The following is a 27,100-nucleotide window of genomic DNA, read 5'->3' as shown; positions in this document are numbered from 1 at the left end:
TTGGAATGTCATGGTCAACAGTGCCAGTGAAATCTTTTCCCAATTAGATAGCTGCCACCTTATCACTGAAACATGCTCATGTTCTGTGGTCATTTCCATTTCCTGCATTATATAATGGGCACTCTTGTGTTATTTAACCTATATCCCTGGGAGTTCAGAAAGAAATCAGAAAGCACATCTGGTTTACTGTCATCTTAAGTATGGGAAAACCCCTTCTAAAACAAGATGAAGACAGGTGAGGTGAAGTGGCTTGCTCTAGATCTCACTCCTTTCAGTTAATTGGCAGAACCAGGACTAGGAAGGGTGTCCTGACTCATGTCCTTGGCAGCCTGTCTACTGTTCTTTGTACTGGATTAACCATTACAATAAAAATAACATCCTAATGTAACCACTTCCTTTATTAGGTCTGGTGGCTAGAGTTATGAAAAATAGCATAGATTAAAATTAAATTTAGCCAATTGTCTTTTGATCTCTACTGGTTTGGATGATGGAAAAGTCAGCAGATTTTTGCTCCCATGTACAAAAATCTTCAATTCAAGTTCATAGTGGTAGTTTCAGGGTCAAGATAGAGGATCTTTACCTCCAGTGATTCTGGAATTCTTTATTTATCTTATTTTTTGATTGAAATTAACTTTGAGTTCAAAGAATAAAAAGGGTGTTTTTTTTATTGTTTTTTGTTTTTATTAAGAAGGGTACTTTTTTTTATCTGATTCAAAAGAGGTATCTGAAATATGGTGCATGCAAATATTCAAGACCTCCAAGTCTCCAGCACATGTCTGTCTTGATTTTCGTCGGCATCATTGTACAATGGAGGACTTTTCTGGGTTCACACGGGACTTGGCAGAGTCACCTAAACCCGGGGATGAATTGTACCAATGATCAAGAATAGGAAACATCTGGAAATATTTTTTTGGGAAAATTTAGAAATCCTCATCTAAATATTAAAACTGTATAGAATCCTGAAAACATGGATTTATAATTTCTTACTTAAAGAGCTGCTCTACTTTCAGATAAGCAGTAACAGAATTAAAAACTTTACGAGTTTGTTATTTCCTTCCTTAGCATTCATACGTAAGTGTTGTATTTTAGCATTATTTTTTCTTTGTGAGAGTGACATTCCTTACAATATGGAATGCTTGGCTATTTTTTGAATACTTTCACATTTCAACTTTCTGAAGAAATCACAGTGGTGATTTAGGTATTCCATCTAGCACTATCTTGCACGTGTGCTAAAAGAAGGGCCTGCTTACTTGTCACCTTGACAGCACATTCATTTGCTTTCAAATTTCTCCAAGGTACTTAAAAATATATCCATTTTAAGGACCTTAGTCAGAATGGTAGAGGATTGGTATTCCATACTTTAAAAAAGTCATCTAGGAGGTACAAATAAAACCCCATTCTTCTCTGTAATGTGAGCCACTGTATTTTTTAAGTCAGTGTGTATATTTAATTTTATTCGTATTGGCTAGCAGAATGAATATTTTTAAAAAAACTTTTTTTGTGGAAAATTTTAAATATACATGAAATTTAAAATTTACACTAAAAAATAGGATAATGAAGGTCCAGTTACCCATTGACACACTTGAACAATATTTACATATTTTAATCTTGCTTCCTCTGTAAAACCTCACTTTCCCCCAAAATGTGGATTGTTATAAAGCACATTGTAAACACCTTAGTATTTCATCCATAATTTACAATGTGACTCTGAGATTGGTATTTTTCTAAATGTATCATTATCACACCTTAAAAAAAAGTCAGTAACTGCAGTAGCATCTACTTTCCAGTCATGTTCAAAGCCATGTCCATACACTGTATTTAATTGGTGTATCTCCTGAATATTTTCAATCTGGAACAGTTTCCTTTCCCTCCTGAATTTCTTCCCCTTTGCCCTTTGCTGACTGAATTCATTGGTTATTTTTACCCCCTGTACAGTGTCCCATATTCTTTGTTGTTGCGGTTGTGGTTGTGGTTGTGGGACTGGGGATTGAACTCAAGGGTTTGTTACCCTAGCTTTTTTCTTTTTTTTTATTTTGAGGCAGGGTCTTGCTGAGTTACCCAGTCTGGCTTCAAACTTGGGTTACTCCTCAGCTTCCTCAGTCCCTGGGATTATTGTTGGCATGGGCCCTTGCCCAGTGAGTTTCCCACATTTTAGAATTAGGAGTATTTAAAAATATATTCTCTGTGGTGTATTTAAGAATATATTATTCTGGCCCTTTGTATTTTCTGAAATAAGAGACAGCATACTTTTAATCTGAACTATCTCAAACTTACTGAATTAATATTATATCTTCTTTAAATATTGCTAAAACTAATAACTGCTTAAACATAAATTCGAATATAATTGAAAAATATTACATCTTGATTATTTAGATAAATTCAGGAATTTTGCAAATGGGAGGATAGTTTAATGACCTAAAATTCCTTGAGGTTGTTTCTGCTTTCTCTCTTCCTTCCCTGCCTTCCTCACTGGCTACAGAGAATTATCGCAGAAAACAAGCAGTCAAATTCTTTGGACAGTCTAAAGAATATCTTAAAGTTCCTACAGACAAGCATTATTTAAGGAACTATCTCAAAAACTTCTTTAAAAATTCCTGTAATTGATATTTTAACCTCTTCACTGAGTCTTGGAAGATTCTTAAGAATACCTAATATAAAGCAATCATAGGGTAAGGAAAGAATGGAGGAAGGATGCATTGTTTAGAAGGAAATGAGGGGTGGGGTGGGGCGCACGAAGGAAAGATAATGGAATGAAACAAACATCATTATCCTATGTACAAGTACGATTATGTGAATGGTGTGACTCTACTTCGTGTACAGAGAAATGAAAGCTGTACCCCATTTGTGTACAATGAATCAAAAAACAATAAAAAAATCTTTTTAAAAAGCAAATAAATTGAACCCCCCCGAAAAAAAAAAAATCCAGACATTTAAAAATAGCCTCTGATCACAGGAGAGAATGATCCTCATTGGATGTGTGATTATTGCTATTGATTGTGATTACTTTTAGGAACCTTTAGGTACCATCTGGAGTTGCTTTTTTGACAGACCTTAGGCTTCAGTACAACTAGGGCTAACAGACTTCTGGGAAGGATAGCCTGGTTAGTCAGACTCCCTTATTGTGACAGGAAGGAGTTGGAACTTCTTTTTATTTTCTGTGCTCACTTCGTCCATCTGTGTTCAATGGTCTCATTATTTCCCATCACTTTCTTCTCCCGTCTGGGTACCTTTCTCCTCTCTTTTTTTTTTTTTTTTTTTTTTTTTGTAATAATAACTTTATTTATTTATTTATTTATTTGGCACTGAGGATTGAACCCAGTGCCTCACACATGCTAAGCAAGTGCTTTACCACTGAGCTACAACCCCAGCCCCCTTTCTTCTCTTATAGCATCACCTGTATCTTGTTTTATTTTCCTAAATGGTCTTCCTTACTTTTAGACATCCTCAGAATGTCATAAAGTAAGAATCCAAAAGACAAAAAAAAAAAAAGAAAACCAAGAAAGAAACCCATGTATTCACAGTACTGAGCCATCACATCAACATTCTAGTATATAGTGACCTTCACCTTTCTCCCCAGCCTGCCGGCATCCTCCTCAATATCTGGTGAATCCTGAGGCTGCTTCTTCTTGTCTGGGTGCGGAAGAGCCACCTCTGCCACAAAAAGCCTTTGTGTATTTTGGGCTATTGTGGCTTGTGGACAGCATGTGTCTGTCTCTGTGTGACTGTCTGTGTGTATGCCTGTGTGTGTCTTTACCCATTAAGATTTATGGCCACCTATTGTAATAGTCTCAATCTACCAGAATTAAACAGGCTCTTTAGTCTGCCATTAAAATACATCCCCCCCCCAACCCCCACCATGGAACTATTGTTTCTGGGTCTTTTGGGGAGATGAAAACATTTTGACTGGAAAATATCAACTTATCTACATGTATCTAGTAGATAATAATGATTCTGTTCAAACAGTTATATCTGTGAGTAACAAAGAACATGGTGAAAAGGAGCTGGAACCCATTTGTTGCTTTGTTTATTTCAAAGAAGAAGAAGAACAACAACAATAATGGTACTATGTCTGTTAACAAAGTTATCTTCCTCTCTGTCCGAGGATATAACATCTTGGGTGCTTAAGTGTAGAGGAAGAGTTTAAAGGAACAGAGGATAGGAAGCCCAGATGAGTCCTATGGAGATGGGATTGAGACAGTGGAAAGGCACAGGGTTGGGGACCTTTGTGGAATCCGTGTGGGCCATCATATTGGAAGGAGAGGGCATCTGAGAATATTGGCTGGGTGCAGGGGGTGTTTGCAGAATGAGCACGGGGATATTTGCAGAGATGGAAGAGACTGAGGATGAGGGGAAATATTTGTAAAGTAGGAGGGCTTATTTACAGAGGGGAAGTTAAGGGGTGGAAAGGTTTGACCAAAGATAGTGTTTAGAGAACAGGATGGGGAAAATAGGCTGCTTTTGGATTTCTGAAATAAGAATGTTGGAAACAGTATTACCCTATGTATATATATGATTATATGAATAGTGTGAATCTACATTGTGTACAACCATAGAAATGAAAAGTTGTACCCCATTTGTGTACAATGAATCAAAATGCAAAAATAAATAAATAAAAGATTTGTAGATTAAAAAATAAAGAATGTTGAATAGAAGGAAGTAGTAATTCCTGAATCTTCTGACTAGCCCTCTCTTTGTCATGTTTGGATGTTGTGATTAGTGGAAAGAGAGAGAGAGAGAGGTTTTGTGTCCATTGTTCTTGAAAAGCTTGGAGTTTGGGTTTTAAATAGGTTTCTGAGTTTTCCCCTTTCAGTCCTCCAAAAGCTTCTCCTAGGCCCCATCTGCTGCCATTGGTGGCCACAGAAGTACCCCATAGAATTCATGTGAAGAATGGCACTGCTTCTGAGAGACAAAAAGCTGGGTCTGAATTCAATTACGTGTCATCAGCACATGCTTTATTCATAACAGTGCCATATCGTAAACATCAGTGCTGAAAGAGACCAGCCTGTGGACCACCAGTGTGCTGGGAGAGCTTCAAGCACTAGGCATCCACCACTGTCTGCCACAAAATATTCACTTGGAGCAGCCTCTTCACTCTCTGAACCTCTGGCAGAATGTGGGTGTAGAATCAAACTTTATTATAATGTGAACATTTTTGACACCCGCCAGATTTTTTTTTGAGATTATCTTTCCTAAAATTGCTTCTATAATATAATCCTCCCCCTTTCTCGAACAACCTGAAACTTCCTGTCAATTGCCTTCTTAGTATTCGTGTGATTCTAAGCAGGGCTGTACACTTGGCAATATATAAAGAAAAGTAAATGGTATATATTAGAAATCCTCCCAAATCACCTGGATAAATCCCCATATGGATAATTACAATTTACACAGGATGGACTTTAAGTCCTTCTCATACATTTTGTTTTAATTTGTTTATTTTTCAAAACTTTACTCCTTGAGTGTGTTTTCATTATCTCGAAACCAAATTCCCTACAGTTTTGGTAGTCTCAGTGCTGTAAACTCACCCTTGATCTTTTAGAATCTGAATGGATGAGCAGCATTGTGTTGTTATCTGTCATAAATGGAAAAGTGTATTAAAACAAATGCCAGAATTGTACCAAAGAAACTTTTACAAATGATCCCTGCAGTTGCAAGTAATTTCTCCAGGGAAGAAAGTGCTGTGACTTTCTATAGTACCTTCCAAAGGCTTCTTCATGGCTTTTAGCACTTTCTGATTGACAATGAGATGATATACATTTCAGGTGATAAAATAACAAGAGTACTGGAGGGATTAAATTTATGGATTGGAAAGTAAATGCAAACCTTTCAACGCACATTAACTTCTTTCCTGTTTAGACTTCCAGCGTTGTCTTTTCTCTCAGATGGGCACCAGATGCATTCTTCCCTTTTCTCTCACCATTCTTTGGATGTGCATGTGGTCATGAAATCCCTTGGAACGGTTTTACTTCCACAATAACATAATGCAGGGATCAGAGTTTCACTGAGACCCTTCTTCGTTTACATAAAATGTACAGGAAACCCAGGGTAAACACAGCAGGGTAGATCAAGAAGACAGACTCTGCAGCATACCCATGTTAACGCAGACCTCTCTTCTCCACCACTCTCCCCCTGTTCTGTCTGTCACCTCAGTAAGGCCTCTGTGCAGCCTTCTCCTTTACCTCCCACCATCTTCTCTCTTCTTTCTTCTAAATCAGCTGGAGTCTTGATGCATTCTGCATACATCCTGTGATCACATTCCTTCCTCCCTCCTTGCCTACGGAATTTAAATCCAAACTTCTCCGTGGTGTTCTCCACTCTCCTGCCTCTACTCCCCTTGCCTGCATCCTAGTCCTCATTCAAAGTACATTTCTGGTTACTGGTTTACACTTCCTATATGTTTCCAATTTCTAGGTCATCACTCATGCAGGCACACCTCAAAAGAAAAAAAAAAAAACTCTCTGAAAGTAGAAAAGGGGAGAGGGATCAGTACCACTGATGTACTCATCAGGTCAGAAAGACATCTGGCTGATTCTCTTAACTTTTGAGTTGAACTGATTTGCAGGATCAAGAGTTACGAAGTTCAGGTAAATATGCACATGCATTCAGCAATGGCAGGAAGAACAAGCTGAGGTAAAATGAATAAATCCCATATTTACATCTAATGATCAATTTTTAAATGTACAACCTTTTGCGTGTACTTAACAGGCCCAGTGAAGTTGAAATGAAAAACTGGCCTATCAAAGATGAGTATCCCTTTAGAATTTCTCAGAATGTCTTTTCATCTAAATCTTCAGTAACTTTTCTCAATAAACATGCATGCCTGAAAAATGTCTCACGGCTGTCTCTCAGATGTGGCTTATGATTTGTAAACCTCCTGCTTATTCTTTCCCAGAAGAGTGTAGAACTGATCTTATTTCAGACTATACTACTTTGTAATATTTTGGTATTATGTTTTGTTTGGCCAATGAGACTGCTCCAGTAATTATACATTTTTATTAGAAAAGATACGTGTGAGGAAGGGAGGAAGACAAATATTAGGGAATCTGTAGTAGTTTACTATTCTATAATTTTATTAGTCCAAATAGCAGTGGGAACAGAGCTTTGTTAGTCCAAATAACAGAGGGAACAGAGCTTGGTAATAGTTCATTCTGGTGATTAAGTAACATTTGCGACTGCAAACAGATTCAAATATATTAAGACATTTTATCATCGAAAATGATATCCAGATCATATACTGCTAGGTCAAAGATTTACATATTTATTTTCAATGAAGTGTTAAACCCGTTAATTCTATACTGTTCTAGTAAATGTTTAAAAATTTGAGTTTGGGTTGTGTGCTTGGATTTTGACTTCTGTCTAATGACATCTGCTCTGGCCTGCTCTCCAGCCTACTGTCTTTACCCCATGGGAATGCCTTTTCCATTTAACTTAGCTCTATTCTCATGAGGGTCCAGGTGGTGAAGATGGAAGAAGATTTAATAATATGAGAAATGCATGATTATTAAATACAGTTCATTCAAGGAACGATACATCCCTGGGTGTTTAAGAACCATGATACAGAAAATAGCTTGTTTCCTACACAATTTTTGTTTTTATTATGTCATAGTCAGGAGGCTTGTTGAATATACCAACAAGGAGGTTAGACTACCTCAAATGGGTTTGGAATTTTGCTTATATTCTTAGATTCACAAAATTTTAGATGTGAAAGTGACTTTATGCCACAGTTGGATAAAACCTGTCAATCTTCTTTTGTTCACTGGGACTTGGCTTGTCATTTTTTCCTATGGTTACCTCCCTGAAACTGCCATTCTCCCTGGGTTAGCGCCACTCCATGTTTCTCTATCAATCTGTTGGTCAAACCTCTATTCATGTGTGAATGGTTATCATTTACTCATAATGCATCTTTTTCTTTGGATTATAAACAACAGGAAATTGTATCTTCTACTGTCTTTCTCCCAGTGCCTAGCTCAGAGCTTGGTAAGCACTTAGTGAAGAGTAACATCTTTACAGTAAAGAAAACAAACAAAAAACACCAAATCTAAATAACTGAAGATAATCCTCAGAGTTGGCAAGGGTACATTTCCTCCTCATTCAGGGGTGTAGGTTAAAATAGCCTCCAAAATCTTGGGTGGAGGCTGGTCATCTCTAGGGAGATTGGAAATGGAAACCATGCTCCAGCTCCTGATGCTTCAGGTGGAAATTGACAGGGCACATTCTCTCAAGTTTGATTGATTGAAACAAGGAATTTAACCACACGTACCATTATAGGAATGAGGAAGAGCCACCCCTCCATGTTCCTGAAAGAAAACTAACTGGAACATTAGTGACTAACACTAATGAATGTCCACTAAATAAATGTCTGTTATGCATTTAATACCTATTTAATGAATAAACTACCTAGATCTATTTGTTGAGGATTTTGGTTTTATCCTGTGAAAAAAACAGAGTCACTTCAAATAAGAAAATATCCTAGTAGCTAAATTTTTAAAAATGAAGATACTAATATTATTGTCTAAGCTGTATTCAGCAAGCATCTGGAGTTTTTTTTTTTTTTAACCATTCTGTTAGTTTTATTCACATTAACGAAGGCATTATATTTAATATTTTAGGTTTTCAGATGCATAAAGTACAAAATGGAAGAATGTGTGGATTAACATTTTTATCAGAATGACTTAGCAGAGTTAGAAAAATGTTGCAGTCTTCAAACATTTCATATTAAGTTAGTCTGATCAAGAAATTCTTTAAAATAGCACTTTCTGGAAGGATTAATATCTGGCTCAAAAATTGGGCAAGAGCTAAGGAAAAACTGAAAATCTAATCAAGTTAAAAATGAAGTATTGCTACAGATTATATTCTAGTATTTTATGTGAAGTGTTTTTTTCTGATCATCAAAATAACTCATATAAACTATGGAAAATATAAACTAGTAGGAGACAAATAAATTAAAAATCACCTGTAATACCACCACCCAGATAATACTACTAATTTTTGGTGTGACAGCTTCCAGTTCATTGTTATAGCTGCTGTTTGTTGTAGGAGAACAGGCATAGGAGGAAGAGAAGAAACTGACTTGAACCAGGGAGGCAGCAGTGGAAATAGCAAAACGTGGTCAGATTGAGAATGTGTTTGGAGGAGATATTGATAGGATTTGTTATTGGATGCTATGATGGAGGTTCTAGTGATGGAGGAGATTAATAATGACTCCCAGGAATTTGGCCTGAGCACCAGTGTGTGGGTGGATGCATTAGTCAGCTTTTCTTTACTGTGACCAAAATACCTGACAAAAACAGTTTAGAGGAGGACGAGTTTATTTTGGACCCACCATTTCAGAGGTTTCAGAGACTCAGTCCATGTTTGGCTGACTCCAAAGCAGAAACATCATGGCAGAAGGAATGGTGGAGGAAAACCGCTCAACTCATAGTAGTTGGGAAGGTGAGAGAGAGAGAGAGAGAGAGAGAGAGAGAGATGAAGAGAATGGGGACAGTGATAGATACATTCCAAGGCCACACCCTCAGTGATGCTACCTCCTCCAGCCATGCCCACTTACCTATAGTTAGCACCCAGTAGTTCATTCAAATTATTACTCCATCAAATGGATTAATCCACTGATGAGGTTACAGCCCTCATCACTGCCTAAAACCCCACCTCTGAACCTTAAAAAAATATGTTATACGAATGCATTTTATACTATGAAATATTCTTCAAAATACAATTTTAAATGGTGGCATACTTTTCACTCATGTGATGTATTGTTGCTTATTCAACTCTTCTCACTGTTGGGCATTTAGGGTAATTTTTTTGCCATCAAAATAAGTAACACTAGAAAGTCCTCAGGATCCATTAATTTCCTTGTTTCCCCAATATTGAAATATTTAACTTGGGAAAACTGGTCAGGGTATGCTGAAATTTCAATACAGCCAACCAACTGGAGGTAAATTAGTTCAGAAAAGAAGGAACTAAAACTAGGGATCCTCTTAATTTCAGTCCTCCAAGTGAGTTTGATGAGATATCTCAAACCAGTATAGTGTTGCTGTCAAGGTTAAAATTGGTAGTCATAGACAAATACTGAAAGGGACATTAGTCTTGGGAACAGAGAGGGTACTGGTCCTGAGGAATGAAAGACTTGGCGAGGGCCAGATGGCAAGGTCAGATGCCAACTGGGAGACAAATCTAAAGAAGAACCTCAATTATTTTGACATACACTTGAAAAAATTATGCTTGTATGTATGCAAGCAGGGCTTTGAACTAGAAGGTAAGGAACCCAAGGCAGAATCTTCTGAGGGAGACTGCAGCTTTATGGGCAGTTGGGTACTCAGCCTTTTACCAAGATGTAAGCAACCATACTATTTCTTGGCTGTAGCCTACAGGTAAGAAGTTATTCTACACCAGGCTGCCTGAATTGCCCAGGAGGTCTGTGAGGCTGAGTAAGCAAGGTGAAGTCCTTGATTGCAGCTGGAGTGAGTGAGCTGTGATTGAAATAAAAAACTTGTGATCATTCAGTTTCTTGCCTATAGGACAATGAGAAGCAGTGAATGGAAATAAAATAGAAATACTAGACATAAACTCTTACACTTTTACAGAGACAGTCATATGAAACTTATCACCAACCATAAATGACACTGTGCACACATAGACCACAGATGTAATAATTCGTGCCTGAGATCCCAGAGGGCTATAGGACAGTGCATCTGTTCAACAAGAACGTTTAAATTGTGGTTTTCCTTTGCTGATAATTGAAAAAAATGTATTTTTTATGAGTTAGAAATATAAACCTTTTCATTTTCAGTGATTGTTTATAATTCAAAGATATTTTCATGGCCTAAAACTTTAGTTTATTAATGTTATTCAAACTAGGATCCAAAACATCCTTATAGAAATTTTTGAAAAAGATTTTAATTGTGGAAGACAGAACCCTGATCTGTACTTTGAAGAACAGGTGGGTTCTGAAAGGTCCACAACAGGGAGAAAGATGTTTCTGGCGGAAGAGAGGGTTTGATACCAAGGTGAGCATGGTGCATTTGGAATTCCAGGAAATCTGAAGAAGATAGCAGTTTGCAGTTTCAGGTTTTTAAATATGCTGCCCTGATCATGTAGCAGCAATTTGGAGAACGCCCTTTCCTCTGTTATCACCTGCCTCTTTCTGATGAGCGCAGGAGCTGTAAATCTTATTGAGAAGGAAACTCCCACAATCCTCTTTTAAGGAGCTACCTTCTAACCCTCATGGTTTTGATCAGCGTCTAACACAAAATTTTCTTTCTCTGCCATATGTGAATTTTGTTTCCTCAGGATTATTTCTGAGCAGTTAATGATTCTAGCAGAAACATCTAAAGAAAAAAAAAATTGCACAATCCTTTTAGGCATTTGCTAGGTGCTCAGGAGCAGGTGGTTCTCCAAGGACTTGAACACTGAAGGGAAACTCTCAGTTTTGTGTACCAACCTAATCCTACACCATTACTTGGTTAGAGATTTGCTTTCCTCAAATATCATTTTTGTCCTCTTGAGATATTTTTCTTCTTGTACAAAAAAAATATATATCTCTGATCAGTGGTCCTTATTCTTCATTTTCCAGTGCAATCTTTTAGGTTATTAGAAAAACAATGTCTGTGTTTTTTAATTGGGTTGAGTCAGATTGCAAGACTATTGCAGTTGTAGATTCGCAAGGGGTTGGGCTTTGTTGTTTTGTTTTGTTAAATAAAGCTTTCTCAATATTTTTTTTTCCTTTACAGAGTCCAGCAAGAATATGGAAGAGTATAGCCACATGCAAAAGCAGTTGGATTTACAAAATGGTAGCACAGAGGAAGGATTTGTAGAGCAATCCCTGGAGAAAGATTCCCAAAATATGATGGAGAGCCTAAGCCCGAAGAAGTACTCTTCCAGCCTTAAATTTAAAGCCAATGGAGACTATTCTGGTTCATATTTAACCCTCTCACAACCCATGCCTGCTAAGAGGAGCCCTTCTCCTTTGGGTACCAGTGTCAGGAGCAGCCCCTCCTTGACCAAAATCCAGGGAAGCAAGCAGTTCTTTGATGAAACTGACAAGAGTATTTCCATGAAACCTCCCACTCCTCTCCTTAGCAATACACCCTCCCTCAGTGGTTATCCACTTGGGAGGGCAGATTTTGATCATTATACTGGCCGGGACACTGAAAGGTCCTTGAGGCTTTCAGAGAAACCTCCCTATTCTAAATACAGCTCTAGAAATAAATCGCATGATAATGTCTACTTTTTTGGAGGACTGGAAGGACGAAAGGCATCTGGTTCACTTCTGGCCATGTGGAATGGAGGTTCCCTGAGTGACAGTGCCCCATCTCCCATCAGCAGATCTGGGGCAGCTAGCATGCCTTCAAGCCCGAAGCAATCCAGGAAAATGAACATTCAGGACAACCTAGCACTTCAGCCCAAGTCAACCCGACACAAGGAACCTGTGTCTGAAAACATCAGTTCAAGAACTAGGAAGTATTCAGGCAGCAGCCTAAGCCACATGGGAGCTTATAGCAGATCGCTCCCCAGGTTGTACAAAGCCACAGAGAACCAGCTGACCCCTCTCAGCTTGCCTCCAAGAAATTCTCTAGGCAATTCCAAACGAACGAGACTGGGGGAAAAGGATCTACCTCATAGCATAATAGACAATGACAATTACCTTAATTTTTCCTCTCTAAGCTCAGGGGCTTTACCCTATAAAACCTCTGCACCTGAGGGCAGTCCTTATGTAAGTTCCACCCTCAGTGTTCCTGCCAGTCCTCGGGTGGCTCGGAAGATGCTTCTGGCCTCCACCTCCTCCTGTGCCTCTGATGACTTTGATAAGGCTCTGTACGCGGGAACTAGCCCAAGCCATTCATTTCCTGCTGGGGAAATGGACAGAGTGTTTGTGGCCAGGAGGAACTTCTCTTGTAGCTCTGTGGACTTTGATGATGCTGACTTGGACAGCCTCAGGCAGGCCTCAGGGACGCCCCAACCTGTCCTTCGGGAAAGGAAAAGCAGCATCAGCTCCATTTCAGGACGTGATGACCTGATGGATTATCACCGACGACAGAGAGAAGAAAGACTGAGGGAGCAAGAGATGGAGCGATTGGTAATCTTCATCTGTTCCCTTCACCATTTCATTGACCAGAATCTACAGGGCAGCCTTGGAGACAGACTCCAAGGGTGTATGTGGGGATGTAGAATTTCAACTCAGTCACTTCTGTCCCTTTGTAGACTCTCCCGCTATCCCTTCTCTTCCCAGGGCACTATTGTTAGGCATGCGTGGGCATTTTGAAGGCTTGCAGGAGCCTAATATCACTTCAGTTGCTCTTCAGAGCCCTCACAACTATACTTCTAGTAAAGGATAAAAATGGTAGTTGTGAATTTTACTGAATTTCTTGCATCTTATAAAATTTTAAGACTGTGAGGAAATACTGATTTGAATTATTTATGTCATTAAATCTGCAGGTGTATGGTTATGATAGATGTAGTCAGTGGAATCACAAGTCATCAGGAATGAGGCAGTGAATTTGTCGTCATGGCAAGTTGTCCAGAACATTGAGGGGTGTGTCATGGTGCTTGACATTTCCCCCGCACTCTTCATATGCACTCTGATACTCTCCAGCCATGTTTGTGAGCACACACGGTGACTTTCCATTACACATACTCACAACATCAATTGAGTTATCCTTTTCCATTTAAAATGAATTTATACTTAAAGTGGTTAATATTGAAAATAAGATGAGAGTAAACTTTCTTTGAGCATCAATGAGAATGAACAATGGTATTTTTCCACTCTTTGTTAAGCATATGTTTTCTTCTTAAAATGAAAACAAGTTAAAGATTATTTTGCTTTATTAATGACTAATGATTTCCTTAACGAGAGAAGCTGTGGGACGGTAAATCTGTTTTACAAAAGTATAGGATTATTAAAAGTATTTTAGTTACTTAAAGTATATAAGATGTTTGAATCACAACCAAAACCAATTGATGTCCTGCAGTACAATAAAATTGTAATCCTTGGATTATAATGCATCTACACTAGGCAAAATTTGTTTGACATTTTAGAATGAGAATCATGCACATCACTTGAATTTCTTTTTAAGCTAAGGTCTATCCTTAAGGAACTTTCAAATATCCTAACTAACAGTAGTGAATAAAACATGTGCATACCCCTAGAGAATTAGATATTCCTTGGGTGGGTCAGTTATACAGTGCTCTGGTGTGATAGTGCCATAGTCACAAAAAGCATTGTTTTGGGGTTTTGATTGATATAAATTCAGAAGTTTTAATTAGCATATAAATACCTTCTTGTAAATTGACAGCAAATGAGATGCTACATTGTGCTGATCAACTATTATTAATAAAGCCAGAAAAATAACTCCATCTGATAATTTATCAAGGAATGGGGGAGAGCATTCTCAATGGATTCCATCACTCCAGAAATATTCCTTAAGTCTTCTTCTATTCCAAGGATAGAAAACCAAACTCAAGAAATTTGTCTACTTTGGGTTTCATCTTTAGTATCTACAAATGTTAGTGAATCTCTCTTCCCTCTAGATTCTCCAAATATGCTTAGGTTCTTGGCAACCCAGAGTGACCATTCTTACTGACTAAGGTTGCAACCCTCTAAGTCATAAACAGATTTAACTTTTGGGGAGTTTTGTGGATATTATTCCAACCACTAAGTCCTAATCCCTTTTCCTTAGTGTTGAACTTGTCATACTTGATGAAGTAAGGCTTTTTTTTTTTTTTTATTAAAGGTGACACTCCATGCTTATATAGTTATTTGTCTGAGAAAAGGAGGCCTGTTTATTATTTAGTCTGCAAATAATGATATAGCCATTGAAAAGTAAAGTGCCTCACATATATTACTTCCTGAATTCTAAGGGGTCAAGGAGAACAAACTACCCACTAAAAGGAATATTTCATTTAGTTTGCCAATCAGAGTCAACTAAGTTGAAGGTTGGAGATAGATCAAGATGAATGCTTAAGGGCTTCCTCATGAAAAAAAGATTCAGAGTAAGACCAATAATACTCCAAAACACATAACCCCATTAGAAATTTGATTTCCATTATCAGTTCAAGCAGCTCTTTGTAATTAATTCCTATTTCTCTGTAATTTGGGACACTGTGTTGATCCCATTAAATCATCTATTTCTGTACTAAAAAGAGTTCTAATATTCTGATTTAGCTGCCTAGAACTCATTTTAGTCAAGGCCAGGTCAGCTCAGAAGCTTCTCCCCAAAAATCTGTTCTTTGAAATGTCAGGAGGACCTGGTAAGGTTCTATTCCTGAGGCTCTGAAATGGTCTTTGTGAAGGTACATTCTAGCCTATAATTTAGGCAAATCTTCAGGCAAACTCCAGAGGATGCTGAGACCCTTGGTGAATGTAAGCAAATGGCAGTGGTGAGTTTATGGCTATTTAACAAGTGGTATCAGCATGGAGACCTCAAATTCTTTATCAGGCTATAAGATTAATGTCTTATTTAATCAGTGTTTCCCCTGAGTATAAGAGCTTATTACAGTGATAACATTATTGTCTATTCAGGGCCTTTCTGTAATGCATGTACAAAATTTTGAACATTTAATAATAATAATTAATAATGTATTTTACCTGTATGAAATTATCCTAGAGAGGCTGAACTTCTCATTTTATTTCACGTGTTCCTATGTAATTCTTGATAGTGTTGGGAAGTTTAAAACTAAGGGGCATTGCAAACCAACCTAATTATTTCTAGCATCTTTCTTTTTGTAAAATTAAAGAATATACAGATGATTATACAAGAGTATTTAATAAAACTTACAGGTAGTTTAGATATAAGATAGCTTTAATGTAAGATTTTGGATGCTTGAGAGCTTATATTTTTCGTAAACTAAGATAAGGCATTTTAGAAGTTCCAATAAACTAATCTTTTCATATTAAAACAAGTTCCAAATCTTATTTTAAAAGTGAGATTACATGTAGATTAATTATACACAGATAAAACAAAGTAAAGACGAATAATGTATAATTCTTTTTGGAACCAACTTATCAAATCAGTCTGATCTGTGTAAGGATTCATTTTGTGCACAACTTATTTTCTAATGGGGAAAACAAAAAAAAAAGGTTGTCAATCAGTTTTGATGAGAAAGGTCTTTTCCTTAAAAGGGGTAAACATTTAAAAAAACAAAAAAATTTTCTTCATTTTCTTGAAATTTTGGGCATGTTGGAATTATTTAAATCCTTGTAAATTTCTATAAACCAGAGCCTCAGAGTTGTTCTATTTTAATTTATTATTATCCTCAGAGAAAGGAAAATATTTACACATATGCAGTGATTTTCTTTTTTTCCTCAAAGACTACAGTATAAGTTCTACAGCTTCAATCACAGCTCAAAAGTAAACACTGGACAGCCAGCTTCTCCAGGTTCTCGGAACGGAACTGGCCCGCTAGTGAGAGCCTGTCTGAACAGAGCACGCTCCGAGTCCCGGAGCCCCTGCAGTGCAGTGTACTCCTGCAAAGAACCAGCGGAGAGCCTCGATCTGCAATCAGCCTCAGGGATAAGGACAGGGCAGCCGGAGACCTCTTCAGGCGGCTCTGCCCACTCCGGCTGCGGGCTCTCTTCACGGGGCGATCCAAGATGGCGGCCTAGAGGGAGACTGCACCCCCGGTCGCTCCAGAACCCAGGAGTTAAGAAGGGGAGGCATTGAGAGACTCGGACTGAAGTGGAGCCACGGGTGAGTCTGCCCACTGGGTAAAGCTCAGCCCGGGTGGCAGGCCCAGATAGAGGTGGCTTAGCAGAGCCGGGCAGGGCAGCTTGAGTCTTCCCAAGGTAGTCTTCCACACTCCGGCAGTGGGCTCTTCCCACACGGCCAGCTGCACGGTGCAGGCCCACAGTGAGAGCATTTCCGCACAGAGCCAGTTCCAAAACGTGGAACCAGTAGGGGGCTAGGGGCAGTATTCTTCGAATGAGCTGCTTTATCAGATTCCTCCAAGACATCAGGCTACTGAAAGCTGGGAGGTGATACACTGGAAATCTACTGGGACACTATAAGCCAATAGTGGAAAACTGCAATATCTCAGGGTCCCACTGACAACTGACCATTATGAGAAAACAAGGGAAGAAAATGTCCCAAACAAACCTAGATACTACATCAATAAAATCCAATGACAGCAGAGCAGAAGAAATGTCAGAAAGGGAGTTCAGAATGTACGTAATTAAAACGATCAGGGAAGCTAATGAGGAGATGAAAGAGCAAATGCAGACATTGAAGGAGGAGATGAAAGAGCAAATGCAGGCATTAAATGATCGCACCAATCAACAGTTAAAAGACCAAATACGGGAAGCAAGAGATCATTTCAATAAAGAGTTAGAGATACTGAAAAAAAACCAAACTGAAATCCTTGAAATGAAGGAAACAATAAACCAAGTTAAAAGCTCCATAGAAAGCATAACCAATAGGATAGAACACCTGGAAGACAGAACCTCAGACATTGAAGACAAAATATTTAACCTTGAAAACAAAGTGGAACAAACAGAGAAGATGGTAAGAAATCATGAACAGAATCTCCAAGAACTATGGGATATCATGAAAAGGCCAAATTTGAGAATTATTGGGATTGAGGAAGGCTTAGAGAAACAAACCAAAGGAATGAACAATCTATTCAATGAAATAATAACAGAAAATTTCCCAAATCTGAAGAACGAAATGGAAAACCAAGTACAAGAGGCTTATAGAACTCCAAATAAACAAAATTACAACAGACCCACACCAAGGCACATTATTATGAAAATACCTAACATACAAAATAAAGACAGAATTTTAAAGGCCGCGAGAGAAAAGAATCAAATTACATTCAGAGGGAAACCAATAAGAATATCAGCTGATTTTTCAATCCAGACCCTAAAAGCTAGAAGGGCCTGGAACAACATATACCAAGCCCTGAAAGAAAATGGATGCCAACCAAGAATCTTATACCCAGCAAAACTTACCTTCAAATTTGACGATGAAATAAGATCCTTCCATGATAAACAAAAGCTAAAGGAATTTACAAAAAGAAAGCCAGCATTACAGAACATTCTCAGCAAAATATTCCATGAGGAAGAGATGAAAAACAACGATGCAAATCAGCAACAGGAGGCGCTAGCCTAAAGGAATAGCCAAATAAAGGAGAAACCAAATCATGTCAAAAACAAATATGAGTCAATTGACTGGGAATACAAATCATATCACAATAATAACCCTGAATGTTAATGGCCTGAATTCATCAATCAAAAGACACAGACTGGCAGATTGGATTAAAAAGAAAAATCCAACAATATGCTGCCTGCAAGAGACACATCTCATAGAAAGAGACACCCATAGACTAAAGGTGAAAGGATGGGGAAAAACATACCATGCACACGGACACAGCAAAAAAGCTGGAGTATCCATCCTCATCTCAGATAATGTGGACTTCAAACCAAAACTAGTCAGAAGGGATAAAGAAGGACATTACATGCTGCTTAAGGGAAGCATAAATCAGCAAGACATAACAATCATAAATATCTATGCCCCGAACATTGGCTCATCCACGTACGTCAAACAAATCCTTCTCAATTCCAGAAATCAAATAGACCACAACACAATAATACTAGGCGATTTTAACACACCTCTCTCACCACTGGATAGATCGTCCAAACAAAAATTGAATAAAGAAACTATAGATCTCAACAACACAATCAGCAATTTAGACTTAACGGACATATATAGAATATACCATCCAACAAAGAATGAATACACTTTCTTCTCAGCAGCACATGGATCCTTCTCTAAAATAGACCATATTTTATGCCACAAAGCTACTGTTAGTAAATACAAGAAGATAGAGATACTACCTTGTACTCTATCAGATCATAATGGATTGAAATTAGAAATAAATGACAGAATAAAAACAGAAACTTCTCCAATACCTGGAGACTAAATAATACACTATTATATGATGAATGGATAACAGAAGACATCAGGAGGGAAATAAAAAAATTCTTAGAAGTAAACAAGAACAAAGACACATCATATCAAAATCTCTGGGACACTATGAAAGCAGTACTTAGAGGAAGATTTATTTCATGGGGTGCATTCAAAAAAAGAAGTAGAAATCAACAAATAAACGAGTTAACACTACAGCTCAAAGCACTAGAAAAAGAAGAGCAGACCAATACCAAAAGTAGTAGAAGACAGGAAATAGTTAAAATCAGAGCCGAAATCAACGAAATCGAAACAAAAGAAACAATCGGAAAAATTAATAAAATAAATAGTTGGTTCTTTGAAAAAATAAATAAAATTGATAAACCCTTAGCCACACTAACAAAGAGAAAGAGGGAGAAAACTCAAATTACTAAAATTCGGAATGAACAAGGAAACATCACAACAGACACGAGTGAAATACAAAACATAATTAGAAGCTATTTCGAAAATCTATACTCCAACAAAACAGAAAACCTTGAAGACATCAACAAATTTCTAGAGACATATGAACTACCTAAACTGAACGAGGAGGACATACACAACTTAAATAAACCAATTTCAAGCAATGAAATAGAAGAGGTCATCAAAAGCCTACCAACAAAGAAAAGTCCAGGACCAGATGGGTTCTCAGCCGAGTTCTATAAAACCTTTAAAGAAGAGCTCATTCCAATACTCCTCAAACTATTCCATGAAATAGAAGAGGAGGGAACCCTACCAAACTCGTTCTATGAAGCCAATATCACCCTGATACCTAAACCAGACAGAGACACATCAAGGAAAGAAAATTTCAGACCAATATCCTTAATGAACATCGATGCAAAAATTCTCAACAAAATTTTAGCAAATCGCATACAAATATATATTAAAAAGATAGTGCACCACGATCAAGTGGGTTTTATCCCAGGGATGCAAGGTTGGTTCAACATTCAGAAATCAATAAATGTCATTCACCATATCAACAGACTTAAAGTTAAGAATCACATGATTATTTCAATAGATGCAGAAAAAGCATTTGATAAAATACAGCATCCCTTCATGCTCAAAACACTAGAAAAAATTGGGGTAATGGGAACATTCCTAAACATTATAAAGGCCATCTACGCTAAGCCCATGGCTAATATCATTCTAAATGGTGAAAAACTGAAAGCGTTCCCCCTAAAAACTGGAACAAGGCAGGGATGCCCTCTTTCACCGCTTCTATTCAACATCGTCCTTGAGACTCTAGCCAGAGCAATCAGACAAACCAAAGAAATTAAAGGGATACGAATAGGAAAAGAAGAACTCAAACTATCCCTGTTCGCTGATGACATGATTATATATTTAGAGGAACCTGGAAATTCCACCAGAAAACTTTTAGAACTCATAAGTGAATTCAGTAAAGTAGCAGGTTACAAGATCAATGCTCATAAATCCAATGCATTTTTATACATAAGTGATGAATCTTCAGAAAGAGAAATTAGGAAAACTACTCCATTCACAATAGCATCGAAAAAAATAAAATACTTGGGAATCAATCTCACAAAAGAGGTGAAAGACCTCTACAATGAGAACTACAGAACACTAAAGAAAGAAATTCAAGAAAACCTTAGAAGATGGAAAGATCTCCCATGTTCCTGGATAGGCAGAATTAATATCGTCAAAATGGCTATACTACCTAAAGTTCTATACAGATTCAATGCAATTCCAATTAAAATCCCAATGATGTACCTCGCAGAAATAGAGCAAGCAATTATGAAATTCATCTGGAAGAATAAAAAACCTAGAATAGCTAAAGCAATCCTCAGTAGCAAGAGCGAAGCAGGGGGTATTGCAATACCAGATCTTCAACTCTACTACAAAGCAATAGTAACAAAAACGGCATGGTATTGGTACCAAAATAGACAGGTAGATCAATGGTACAGAATAGAGGACATGGACACAAACCCAAATAAATACAATTTTCTCATACTAGACAAAGGTTCCAACAATATGCAATGGAGAAAAGATAGCCTCTTCAACAAATGGTGCTGGGAAAACTGGAAAACTATATGCAATAGAATGAAACTAAACCCCTATCTCTCACCCTACACAAAACTCAACTCAAAATGGATCAAGGACCTCGGAATCAGACCAGAGACCCTGCATCTTATAGAAGAAAAAGTAGGTCCAAATCTTCAACTTGTTGGCTCAGGATCAGATTTCCTTAACAGGACTCCCATAGCACAAGAAATAAAAGCAAGAATAAACAACTGGGATAGATTCAAACTAAAAAGCTTTCTCTCAGCAAAGGAAACTATCAGAAATGTGAAGAGAGAGCCTACAGAGTGGGAGAATATCTTTGCCAACCATACCTCAGATAGAGCGCTAATTTCCAGAATCTATAAAGAACTCAAAAAACTCTACACGAAGAATACAAATAATCCAATCAACAAATGGGCTAAGGAAATGAACAGACACTTCACAGAAGAAGATGTACAAGTAATCACCAGATATATGAAAAAATGTTCAACATCCCTAGTAATAAGGGAAATGCAAATCAAAACCACCCTAAGATTTCATCTCACCCCAATTAGAATGGCGATTATCAAGAATACAAGCAACAATAGGTGTTGGCGAGGATGTGGTGAAAAAGGAACACTCATACATTGCTGGTGGGGTTGCAAATTAGTGCAACCACTCTGGAAAGCAGTGTGGAGATTCCTCAGAAAGCTTGGAATGGAAACACCATTTGACCCAGCTATCCCACTCCTTGGCCTATACCCAAAGGACTTAAAATCAGCATACTACAGAGATACAGCCACATCAATGTTCATTGCTGCTCAATTCACCATAGCCAGATTGTGGAACCAACCTAGATGCCCTTCAGTTGATGAATGGATAAAGAAACTGTGGCATATTTATACAATGGAATATTACTCCGCAATGAAGAATGATAAAATTATGGCATTTGTAGGCAAATGGTCGAAATTGGAGAATATCATGCTAAGTGAGATAAGCCAATCTCAAAAAACTAAAGGACAAATGATCTCGCTGATAAGCGGATGAGGACATATAATGGGGGGTGGGAGGGGCTAGCATTAGGTTTAGGGTTAGGTTTAGAGTTAGGCTAAGGAGAGCAGTAAGAATGAAGGAAAGAAGGACTGTGTAGAGGGAAAAGAGGGGTGGGAGGGGTGGGAGGGGTGGGGGGGAGGGGAAAAATATAATAAACATCATTACCCTATGTAAACGTAAAAAAAATAAATAAATAAATAAAAAAAAAAAAAAAAAAGTAAACACTGAAACAAATGTCACTCCTCCAGGTCTCAAAAGGTTGGTTGCTTTTCCATTGAGAGCAAATTATTTTTCTGATCTGAGACACACATAGAAACCAAACAAGTTACAAACAACAAAAACAACAAACAAATGCTTTGTCATCTCTTACCTTAGGAAGGATAGCTTTCATTTTTACCTGACAGGTCACCAAATGGTCAAACCATAAAAAAAAATTACTAGGCATTGCATGCCACCAATGCAGATAACTATCAGTGGTGTGCAAACCAGAATTCCTATCAAATTTGACCAAAATTCACAAGCAAAACAATGGCACAGAGTCATGAAAACAAAAGCTGCGGAGAATGTGAGTCAGCGAAGGTAAAGCTCTACTGCCATTTGAGATAGACTCCAGGAGCCACAAAAAGATGTACTGGGCTCCCAGCACAGGAGATGTACTCTGTGGGCTGTGCAGTTTAATTGACTCCACAGAGTCAGTCCACTTGGACATTTCAATATTCAAAAAGTAAACTACTCATATAAATATAGAATGAATAGATGCTGAAGACTTATTTAACTCACTAATGAGGAAAACAAGCAGGGTAAAATTGGTTGACTAAACATGATATCTGCAGTATTTTTAGGTAAACTATTATTATACCAGTGTTTCATTTGGATTTTTTTTTAACATGTTCAATCTTTGTTGAAAACTCAGGGTAATTGCGGTTAGTATTAAAGGTTAAGCCATAATTATGAACCTCCAAGGGTCTGTTAATGAGTTGTAATAATCCACTTTGAGTTGATATTAAATAGCCTCCAACTGCCATGCTATTTTAGGTGTTTAGGTTTTTTTTTTTTTAATTTCTCTTCTTTCTTCCCCTCAACTGTCAATTCATATTTTTGTTATTATGCCAGCCATTTTCTGTTTTGTGATTTTAGAAACCAGATACCAAGCCTTAGTTTAAAATGTCCTGAAGTAAGGGTTACTAAGTGCAAGTGAGGTTTTGGCAGGGTGCTGTGTGTATGAAGTGCATGCACTTGAGCCCATGGACCTCACTGCACCCATCTGAGCTGCTCGGTGGTCATTTTCACTCCCTCATTTCAAGTTCTGTTCTAAGTAGGGCTAGGATGCTGACTGTAACAAGTAATATGTTTTATAGGCTAGAAAAAGAACTACAAAGTAGATAAAATATTCTATTATTCACCTTATTTGATGCCTGCATACTTCCCAGTATTAGAGGCAGCGATGACCACCGAGTGTATTCTAGGTTCCAGGCAGCAAAGGTCATTTTAAACAGAAAAGAAGAAAATGAAGACAGCAAACCCTACTGCTGTTGAAGAGTATTCATTTGGCGACATTGCCAAAAGCATCTGGGTTCTATTATGGAGAACCAATGGGTTCCCACAAATTGCATTGTAGCAATCCAGTATTTTCCTTCTGGCTGATGACAGTCATCTGCAGTGCCTTGGCAAACAGCAGTGTCGCCATGTAGAACTATGTAGGGTCACACTTGATACTTATTTCTCAAACATGTTGTAATATGATGCCAGCTCTCCTGAGGCACTTTGGAATAAGGTTTTCTGGGTTTTTGCATACTCTATCACTATGCATTCCCTGAAGATAAGCTTGGCTTTCTTTCAAGACACAAATTAATATTTCCATGGTAGTTGTAGGAATAGGTGAAATGCCTGGGTCAGCAATTCTTTGCTGTTTAGAAGGTGTTTTGTGCTTACAGTCCCTGAAAAAACACTTTACAACTAAAGAATTTTAATTTGGAAGAAACTGGGACCATGCCTGTCTTGCTCAGTTCTGGACATTCACCTCCTATTCAGATAAGTAGAGTATCAGAAGTTTTTGAAGAGTAATTGAATATTTTCAATGCCTAATCATCACATTCAATTTGGTTTTCCTTATTTTGTGACTGTAGTTGAACCCCTAGGTCCCAGATGATATGCATTTGGTTCCAAGTAACAGTGAAGCTCTATACAAAAGAATGTAAATATCTCAACATAATTGCATTCTTCTTACTTCCAGAAAGGGAAATTCCTGGCCAACTTTCAATTAAAAATGCAAAGATGAAAATGAGTGATTTTTCTTTACTTGGAAAACTTTGCAGAGTTCTTTGTAAGGATTGTGCACTCCAGGGTCATATGAAAACCAAGGCTGCAGGTCCCAGAATCTTGATTGTGTTCCGTTGAGCAGACCATAAAGTTAACGTTTCTAAAATTAAGTGAAAGTGAAATTGAGCGCGCTTATTTAAGAAATTTTGATATTTTATGAAACAAGTTTATTTGTTCTCTAATCCCTTAATGGTCAGATGCAGATGCTATTTTAAAGACCAAAGCATAGACAGATTGGTATCAGTCAGTTTTGGAATTAGGAAACTGCACTTCCTAGTGACTCCAGAGCCTGCAACACAACTTCGGCATTCAGACCCTTTTGGCTGAGCTGGGCTGAATTGTTAAGATCCACGGCATTTCTTGACAGGGTAGCAGAATGGTCAACATTAAAAGAATGCATTTTTTTTTTTTTTCCTCAGAGTACTAAAATGGAAAAGTATTTTGCTTCCAGTCTGACTTGAAAGGAATCTCTTTCCTGATGTGACCCTTCCGCTTGCTATATCCTGACTATGGTTTTAATTAAAAAAAAAAAAAAAGAAAGAAAGAAAGAAAGAAAGAAAAAGAAATGATTGCACCAGTGGGAACTGAGCCAATTAAACTGCAAATAGGGTGAAAAGTTGGTTGATGAATCAAACAGACTCCATGGCCCAGATTATTTAAAATTATAACTGTATTTTTATAATCTGGGTTTGTATAGCCTTTGTTGCATTAATTGATTTACTCTTCCGATTCAGTCTAACCCTGAAATTGAATTGTTTCTGTGGAGCCTTTTCTTACCTCTCAGGTTGAAAACAGTTAATTTTCCAACATTCCCTGTCATTTTTCCCTTTTACCCCCTGCTGGGATGATTTATAGGGTCTAACTCAGCAACAAGCCAGAAATGTGAGCCATGTATGTAATTTGTTTTTGTTTTTTTACATCAGGAAAACAACACGTTAAATTATAATATACTGGACATCACAGGATTAGATTGATGATGCCAGCTGCTGCCTAAGTAAGCTATCCATTTAGGAGGGCTAAATAAACAGGCTTTTTGTTTCTAAGTAAAGTAAATCTATAACTACTGGGTAATATAAAATATTATCTATCATCAAATCACCTGTGGTCATTATAGAGTAAAGCAAAGACTTTCTGTATCTTTTGAATAGCAAATTGCCAGAATATATGTAGATGTTCATTAAATATTAAGAAATTAATCATTAGCAAATTAGTTCTGCTCATTGTCCTCAGTGAACTGAAAGTAGAGACGTCGTCATGTCTTTTTTTCCTTCCTCTTCCATTGGAGAGATAAAAGGGCAGAAAAGAAGTGAGAAGGGAAAATTAGCATATAACAATATTTTAATTACTTCACATTGGAGAAACAGAGCTAAAGTCTTAATGTAAGTGTATATTGCTGTAGACTATGGTAATGGCTATTAAAAACCGGCTCCTCTATGCTCAAGAGCAAATCCCGGGTTCTTGTTACAGTGGCAGTACAAGCTGTTGCCTCTTGATGGTGCCACACATTTAAAAATGGCTTCTCTGAATTAGGAATGTGTCCAAAATCACCACAGTTTCATATTCTCAGGCTAAATGCTGAACTATAGAAGGTATTCATGACACCATGTCAGCTATGAAAGAAATTTTATTCTTTCTTTAAATGATAAATCAAAATACAAATGCTAGTTTTTAAATAAGAAATAAACCTTATGAATAAGGTTCATGGAGAAAATATGTACAAATAAGAGGAAAATTGAAAATATAATGTATTGATATTGACTCTTCATAGTAAAATGATCCCCATATTTGTTGTCAAATTACCCAATGTGTCTAAATTAGAAGTGACTTACTGAGCTTACATTTTCAAAAACATTTCTTATCTTGTAATGGGTTTTAGTGACATTTCTGGTTGATCAATAAATTGAATTTTCTTATCCAGTTCAAGAAAAGTTCATGGTAATATTTGCCATGGACAATATTTTTAAGGTATAGGATTGATTTTTCAGAAATATAAGAAGAATTCAAAGCACATATTACAATAGAAACATATTCTTCACTTTCTCGATGGAAAATTTTTGTTTCAGCCATTTCAATGTGCAGGTTAAGACTAGAAGACACTTTGTCTGAAACATTTAACTCCTTTAAGATAATTAGAGAGTCACATGAAATTATTAGAAGTAGTTCAGAGAGTTCCTGCATACCCTTTACCCATTTTCTCTATTGGTAATGTCTTGTAAGTTAGGTACCACATCACAGCCAGGATATGACATTGATACAGTCAAGACACTACAAGGTCCCCAGTTGGTTTTTTATAACCACATCCACTTCCTTCTCCCTTAACCTCTAGTAATCCCCGATCTGCTCTCTATTTGCATAACTTCATCATTTCAAGAATGTTACGCAAACATACTCTGGACTGTCTGTAGCCTTTGGGTTTGACTTTTGTCACTCAGACTTGTTATCTGGAAACCCAAGTCCATTATTTTGTGTTTATCTCCTTCATCTCTGAGACTGGAGATCTGAGCAAAAGGAAAACCCAGGGATCACACTTGGGGTCCTGTGGTCCTAGCTAATCTGCTTTCTTCTTTCCTCTTTGCAGAGTCTACTTTTATTTGTCTTACGTGTAATGTACACAGGGTAGCTGAACTTAGTGGGAGGAATAGGAAAAAGTATGCCTACTTCATCTTCCCAGAAGCAGAAGTCAAGAACTTTGCTCTGGTGAAATCTAATTCATTGCAGGGGGGAATCTTTCTGTGAGGCATCTTTCTGTTGAAAATTTTTACATTGGGTAAATTGCTGTTTCTCATTCAAAATTGCTAAAA

General features: G+C 37.5%; 1 protein-coding gene across 10 annotated transcripts in view; it reads left to right on the top strand.

The window, feature by feature from the left end:
- Window positions 1–27,100, top strand: part of Phldb2 (pleckstrin homology like domain family B member 2) — a 208,224-nt gene that overhangs the window by 113,809 nt on the left and 67,315 nt on the right. For all 10 annotated transcript variants that reach the window (XM_047563147.1, XM_047563141.1, XM_047563140.1 and 7 more), the window contains one exon: window positions 11,724–13,069. In XM_047563147.1, coding sequence (XP_047419103.1) covers window positions 11,724–13,069 — 1,346 coding nt within the window. The remainder of the gene's footprint in view (window positions 1–11,723; window positions 13,070–27,100) is intronic.

Source organism: Sciurus carolinensis, chromosome 9, assembly GCF_902686445.1.
Source record: "Sciurus carolinensis chromosome 9, mSciCar1.2, whole genome shotgun sequence".
In the NCBI taxonomy this organism is placed as follows: Eukaryota; Metazoa; Chordata; class Mammalia; order Rodentia; family Sciuridae; genus Sciurus; species Sciurus carolinensis.
The sequence above is the reverse complement of the archived record's forward strand: the minus strand, read 5'-3'. Positions and strand labels throughout refer to the sequence as shown.